The sequence below is a fragment of the Scardinius erythrophthalmus genome (assembly GCF_964197995.2).
Source record: "Scardinius erythrophthalmus genome assembly, chromosome: 7".
Classification (NCBI taxonomy): domain Eukaryota; kingdom Metazoa; phylum Chordata; class Actinopteri; order Cypriniformes; family Leuciscidae; genus Scardinius; species Scardinius erythrophthalmus.
Window position 1 is genome coordinate 8,458,817 of NC_138227.1, and position 7,174 is coordinate 8,465,990.

Consider the following 7,174-nt stretch of genomic DNA (forward strand, 5'->3'; position numbering starts at 1 on the left):
CATGTCATGCAAAGGTTGCCAAGGTTGCTCGGCAGTGAGAGACACATTACACAAACAGAGGACCATAGTGTGAACAAAATGCTTTATTTACCTCTGCCACATCACACATGACCTCATCACACGCACAAGATACTGACTGAAAAAAAACATAGCTGGCGTCCTTAAGAGGGAGAAAATCTGTGTGTGTTCATATGTTGAAGAGGTAAAGCCGGTGACTTTTTACAATGTTCTCATCACTAACTAAGAAAGAAGTTAATCAGGTTTACTAAAATACTCTTTATTTTGCGCTATACAGAAGACAAATGAGAAAAGCTGGAGCACTACATTTGACTAAACGCAGTTAGGGAATATATTTGTTTCAAAATACTTTATTATATGCCAATTCAAACAGTGAATATAATGGTTATCTACACATCTACATTTCAGGGACTGTTTTTTCCTCAGAGTCTGTTTCGTCGGTGTTGTCGCTCTCCGGTTCCAGGAACCTCAGGATTTTCAGCATTGTGTTGTTATCTAATCCGATGTCTGCGTTCTCGTGCTCCGCCGTTCTTTTTTCTGGCGCGCTTTTGTCGAAGTAGTCCTGGATGCCACGTTCCAGATTTCCATACCGGGGTTGATCCACGTTGCGCAATGGCGTTGGACGTGCTCGTCTCTGTCCCTGTGCGAGCATTTCGGATGCCAGGTAACTGGCCAATTCGTCTTCCTCGCCAGCGGTGTTGTCGTAATCATCCTTGCCGGATTCCCTCTGATAATAACGTGACGCGTTGGGTTGCGTTGGTCGTTTGTTGTTCTGCTGTGCTGCATTAACCAGCTCAAGGATGCTCAGGATGTCCTGGGCGACGCTGTTCCTCTCCGACGTCTCGAGTGGCGAACCTCGATGAGGTGCTGTGGAGAAAGTCTTGTGTGTGTTGTGAGGGGTTGCGTAGGGCGTACGGGACTGTCCCAATAAATCCTTCTGCTTCTCGTTTTGAAGAAGGTCAAGGACTTCCTCTGGTGGGATCCGAAGCTGCTGTGAGAGTTTGATTATCTGGGACAAAGACTCGGGGAATGTGTTGTGCATCGGCTTAATTTCCCTCTCCTCCTCCTCCTCCTCATCCTCATCTTCGTCTTCATCCGCATCTTTTTTCTCCATCTCTCGGTTGCTTTCTTGCTCGCTCCTGCTGGCCTCTTGTCTTTTCTGATGCTCCTGCTCTTTCTTTTCAAGGAGTTGGAGAAGATAGTAGTCCATAAGCTTTGCGATGTCCTCAGGGTCCTCCTCTTTTCCTGTGCTTTTCCAGCTGGATTGGTTTGATCTTTTGACATCATCTTCGTCTTCCTCCTGGTCATCATCCTCAAGGTCACGATTAAAACCGTGCCTCTCTCTTTCTTCTTCTTCAGTCTCTATTTGCTCCTCCAGAGGTGCCCATTCATCTGTTCCCATGATGTCCTCCAAGGCCATCTTCCTCTGCCTGTACAAGTCATTATCATCATCCTCCTCCTCATCATCTTCACCTTCATCTCGTTTGCTGTTGGCCTTAGATGTGGAGATCCCACTCAGTTCCTCAAACACAGACTGAAGGGTCGCCAGTTTCTGGGGCGTGTACTGTTCTTCCGCATTCTCATTGGTCCGTTTGAGTGGCTGATCCTCCGGATCCTCAAACATAATTGGATACTGCCTGTGTCGTCTCAGGCTATCTTGATTGGCCCATGAGGTCCTCCCATAGTTCTCAGGTGACGTTTCAACCTCTAGTTGTTGTTTTGGCCTTGGGAAGGGGTGGATGGTGTATTGAGGTTGGGTTGCAATGACCTTCTTGGGCACCTTGTGTTCCTCAGTTTGTTGCAGTGTCTTAAGCACGGCTTGAAGCAACTCTTGAGTGTTGTCTCTTTCTTCCTCTCTCTCCTCCATGCCTCTGTCCATCCGGCCTGGCGCTGCCAGTTGTAGCATGGATCGGATGCTCTCCATATCATCCTCTTCTTGATCTGGTTGACGCTGGTCGATAAGGGGATCAGGTGGGGGGGATCTCTGACTGAGGCTTTGTATGTATCGTAGAGCTCTGAGCATCTCAGCACTCGGAGGAGGGCGGATCTGGGACGCAGGTCCATAAGAGACGGGTTCACTTCCACTGAGGCGATGTTCTCTTAGTGTGGCTCCTTGAACTCCAAAAACGAGAGAGAGGAAAAGAGGCAGAAGGAGGAGCGAGGGGAGGACGAACACCCCTGTTGCACAGCATCTAGATGATGACGACATGTTTTACCTGAGAGCGGGAGGGAGGGAAAGATGAGAGATGGTGAGTCAGACAGTTTTTCCACGAAAAAAAAAGATAAATGCTTTCCCTAGGGCAGAACCCTTTTCAAAAGGCACTAAAATGTACAATTTAGGTCCTAATATGTGCCTTTAAGGTAATCATATGCACTCTTTACACAAATACCTTACACAAATATGCACTAACAATTTCATGCACAAAAATTGTTCAGTCATCATCCACCTTCATGCCATTCCAAACCTGTGTCTCGGTGCCGATACAATGAAAGTCAATGTTTTTCACTTTCAATGTACAGACAAAATCAGTTCATTTGTGTTTCACAGAGGAAAGAAAGAAAGTCATACAGGTTTGGAAAGACATGAGGGTGATTAAATGATGTTTATTTAATATTCGTATTAGCTATTCCTTTATCTTGTCACAAAGATCTACAATTGATGAGTTATTGCAGTCTTATTTACAATGTTAAATTGACCATCACGGTCTCCACTCGTAGTTCTCTCTCTCTCTCTCTCTCTCTCTCTCTCTCTCTCTCTCTCTCTCTCTCTCTCTCTCTCTCTCTCTCTCTCTCTCTCTCTCTCTCGTGTATCTGTTGAAAGCCTGTTGATGAGTGTTTACGGAGCACTCGAGAGAGTGCGCGTGCAGCTTGCGCTGAAAATCTCATTAGTTTCTAAATTGCTGCCACGACTAAATGAGTCATTCCCCGTTGCTACGGGAGACCGTGCGCGGATCCGCACTGCTGTTGAACCGCAAAGTGCCGTCAAACGACAGCCCAGAGCACGGCACCCTACATGCTTCAATCTGTTAGATGTTATACTTGCTTTTAAGTGGAAATAATGTATGTAGAACTTTAGCATTGATATTTTTCCTGATGCATATATTAGAAATTAACGTATTTAATAAATTAACGTTCATAATTAATGTATTTGAACAATTAAAACGAGCATAAGTAAGCTTTTAAATAAAAATAATCGCGGAATAAAATAAGGTTTTCATAAAAGACGCGCGGCCGAACTTTTGCATTCATTTGTTAAACGTTCGTGCTGTTTATGAACGCGTCTTTACGCGTCTCGCGGTTGCGTGCAGCAGGTTGTTGATATAAAGGATAAAGTCTACACACGTTTCTAAAGAGACAAACTAGACATAGCAGTGATGCATTCTGTTCAAAACAACGCACAAATGAGTGTTCAGAGGCAAAAGCCCTCTTACCTTTGCTTTCGGTCTGTTTTAACGGGGAGTCGTGAGTGCGTTGCGCATCTCTCTCGCGCTCTCGGTGTGTTTATGGCTGTGCACGAGCACGGAATATCTCTCTCGTCAGCACCGCGGACAGCTCCGCCCGTTATAAGAGACGCCATCTGATTCGTGCGTCACTGAAACAACATACGCAAAACCGGACGGACACACACACACACACACACACACACACACACACACACACACACACAATGTGTTTTTCCATGTTTTATGGGGACTTCCCATTGACATAATGATTTTTTTTACTGTACAAACTGTATCATTTATCCCCTAACCTTAAACCAACCCATCACAGAAAACATTCTGCATTTACATTTTCAAAACACATCACTTACTATGATTTATAGGCTGTTTTCCTCATAGGGACCAAAACATGTGGGGACATTTTGTCCCATTAAAGTAGGATTTACCCCCCACCCACACACATTAAAATGAATCAAATTTAACATGCTAAGTACAATGAACTTACAAACTGCTGTAACTTTGGCTTTACTTTAATTTAACTTCAAAATCAGCAATTAAACTTGCACTAAAATTTACTGGGTTGGAATTTTGTTCAGAGTTGCATGAGTAAATTTTGGTGCAAACTGTGATTACCATGGTGATGGTTTGTAAAGAAGCAGCGTGAGCGCCTAACAACCTCTCTGATTACAGGTTTCAGTGCCAAAGGGCCCCCGGTGAAGAAGAGAACCCACTCATCATGACCTCCTCTTATCATGTGAAGTGGAAGCTCTCCAGTTTGATTGTGATATTATGATAACAGTCGATCATTGAAGAGCGATGGTACTTTGCTTTCTAAAATGCTCTTGGGAGACATCGTTAGCTCATCTTTTATTTGATCACGGGGAACACAGTAGCTGCTTTTGTGCCAAAAAAGCCATTTAATCCTTTTAAGCGTTTTGAAAACGAGCTGTACGGTAAGCAGAACGCATCTCTTTCTGTCTTTCTCGTGCACACAGACGTCTGTTACTGGTGTGTGTCAGAGCCGGGTGGCTGTGGGCTTCTGGTCATGTTGATTTCACTTCATCTGTAAAGCGTCTGGCAAACGATGAGTCACCAGCGGAGCTGCAGAGGAGGGGAGAGGGATGAGTGGGTGAGACAGGGAGAGACGGAGAGGAAGACAGGTTTGGTGTTTTGATGGGAATTGACGTGTGTCTGGGACAGGGTTCGCCGTTGGCTCTGGTTCTGTGTGGCTGGCAGCTCATTTTCTGAAGTGAGTGTGTGTTTGGCAGTGTGTCAGGAGCCGGTAGGAGGGAGACTCGTTCATTCAGAAATCCACTCTGCTGATGTGGGAGGCCGACTACCATTCACAAGACACAATCAAGAATCAGACTGTACGCACACACACACATAGAGTTCAGCAAGATGATGAATGAACTACAATCAAGCATTTACTTTCATCTTTTTTATTGCATCGAGTCTCATCTCAACTGTTCTTTTCTTCTCTTTTTTCTCTCTTCTCTTCTGTATGTGTCTAAAAAGCTTGAAGCTGTTCAGATGTGTGTGTGTGTGTGTGTGTGATCAGACAGGTGCACCATTGTTGTTACTGCGCCTTTATTTTCATCTGTGTCCTGCACATTATGGCTTCAGTAAACAATTCATGTTGACATCCTGTGTGTGTGTGTGTGTGCTTCATTTACCTCTTTTGTTATGTAAGTGTGTATTTGGGCTAAAAGCTGTTTGTTTTCCTCTGGCTGATTCTGAATACAGTGCGACGGATGCATTGAATATTTTAGAGGACAAATCATATTTTAGAGGAATCACATTATAGAGGATGTAAGAGAAACACAGAGCATCACACACACACACACACACACACACACACACACACACACACACACACGCACACGTCTGCATACTCGAGCTGGAGTGCTGCTTTATATTCATCTGCTTACTAGGTGGAAGGAGTTCAAAAATAAACAGCCAAGTCTCGAAGGTCAAATTTGTCTTGGTCTCTACTAGAATAGATTTTCAAGATGAATGTTTAAACATTACACATTATTTCCTCATATTCTCCATTATTGCAGCTCCTCTCTTCCCTGTCTGTCAGTAACGCTCTGTTTAGTTCCTGTCTCTATGAAGCCCCTCCTTCTGAAAAGCACACTGTGCTCTGATTGGTCGGCTGGATCAGTGTGTTGTAATTGGTCAAGCACTTCGAGTGTGTTTGGGAAAAGTCCCGCCCCTTACCATAACCTTGAGTTTTAACACTGTCACAAACGGCACCATAAACCCTTGCGGTCTTCCTTTGAGTCCACACTTTCATGACGTAACGCCGCTTTGACTGTCGTGAAGAAGTCGGCTGAGGAGCTCACATCGGTGCAGGCTCGGCAAAAGTGCGCATCGGGGGCGCATATCGACCACAAAGGGGGCGCTCCGAGCACCCGTCTGAAACCTAAAGTGATCAATGGGACAAGCGGTGAAACTGCATTTTAAGTGTTTCATTTGGGACAGGGCATACTAACTCAACCAGGCCCCGCCCCTTTATTTTGCATATCCGTTTGGGCGGGAATTATTTAAATGAGGAATATTGTGACGTGTTCGTTCCCGTAAGAAACTCAAGACTACAATGGAGGTGTTTCAGGGAGTTCAGAAACACTGACACTGATATAGATAATAACTCCTGCTGGAGGGACTTTAACTTTGCAGAGCTTTTTCATGCGCAAACAGCAACACTACACACTACAGAAAGATGAACATGGAAAAAAGCATAATAAGTCCTCTTTAATGTTTTGTTAAATTGATGTGTGCAAGCAAATCTCACATTGGAAACATTGTTTTCATGTCGTTTTGTTGAGCCCCACCAAAATGTTATATAGCAGCTGTTCTTTGCTTGTTTCAGAGGATTGCTTAAAGCCTCTGTTATCTTGGGATGCTATCCATTGTGTTGAAGGATGCACAATATGCAAGTAGTTAGTAACTTTGGTATTAACTGCATTAGTTTGTTTGACGCAAACATACATAATGCATGTTGCATTATGTATGTTTGCGTCAAACAAACTAATGCAGTGTGTTTGTTTCTGCAGTTTTCACATTAGCAGAAAGCAAAAGCTCTGTCACAATGCAACAAAATAAAAGGTAACAGGCAGATAAATTGGCACCAACATTAGCGTAATAAAAGGTGATGTTTTCTTAACAATTCAAATAAAAAGTCATTCAAAGATAACCAATGCTTCATAGCATCCTGCAAGAAAGGTTAAAATGGCCACTGAGATGCACAGAAAAAAATCTCCAGAGATGTAAAGTACATGAAAAAAGAAGAATGAAGCATTCTGTTGATTGCTGTTGATTAACACGGAAAATTGTCAAATCTTCACTCACCATTAAAAACAACAAAATTGTGTTTACGGTAATGCTCTTAAAATTGCATGGATGAGGCAAAGCTTTGCTTGGAAATAAAAGTTAAATACTCACTGTTTTGAAAGCATTGCCACAAGACTGATGTTGTCTTAAGGGTTGGTTCACCCAAAAATGATAATTCTGTCATTAATTACGTCGTTCCAAACCCGTAAGACTTTCGTTCATCTTCGAAACACAAATGAAGATCTTTTTGATGAAATCTGAGAGCTTTCTGTCCCTCCAAACAACAAATGATGAACAAAATTCTTACGGGTTTGGAACAACACGAGTATGACTAAATGATGACAGAATGACAAAATAACAAATCACTGTAAGTGCATTAC

At 43.4% G+C, this 7,174-nt stretch overlaps 2 protein-coding genes across 2 annotated transcripts in view; one reads left to right on the forward strand and one right to left on the reverse strand.

Moving 5' to 3' along the window:
- wdfy1 (WD repeat and FYVE domain containing 1) overlaps positions 1-5,108 on the forward strand; it is a 42,953-nt gene extending 37,845 nt beyond the window's left edge. The window contains exon 5 of the mRNA XM_081371129.1: positions 4,149-5,108. Within this exon, the coding sequence (XP_081227255.1) occupies positions 4,149-4,175 (27 nt within the window). The 3' untranslated portion in view covers positions 4,176-5,108. The remainder of the gene's footprint in view (positions 1-4,148) is intronic.
- scg2a (secretogranin II a) lies at positions 67-3,523 on the reverse strand. The gene is made up of 2 exons (XM_081371117.1): positions 3,450-3,523; positions 67-2,234 (listed from the first exon to the last, which is right to left on the reverse strand). Exon 2 carries the CDS (start codon positions 2,225-2,227, stop codon positions 416-418), a length of 1,812 nt encoding a protein of 603 aa, XP_081227243.1. The 5' UTR covers positions 2,228-2,234; positions 3,450-3,523; the 3' UTR covers positions 67-415.
- Positions 5,109-7,174: the final 2,066 nt, after the last annotated feature.

Coding starts and splice junctions, on each gene's coding strand:
- scg2a (XM_081371117.1), bottom strand. CDS start 2,227: ATGTCGTCATCATCTAGATGCTGTGCAACAGGGGTGTTCGTCCTCCCC.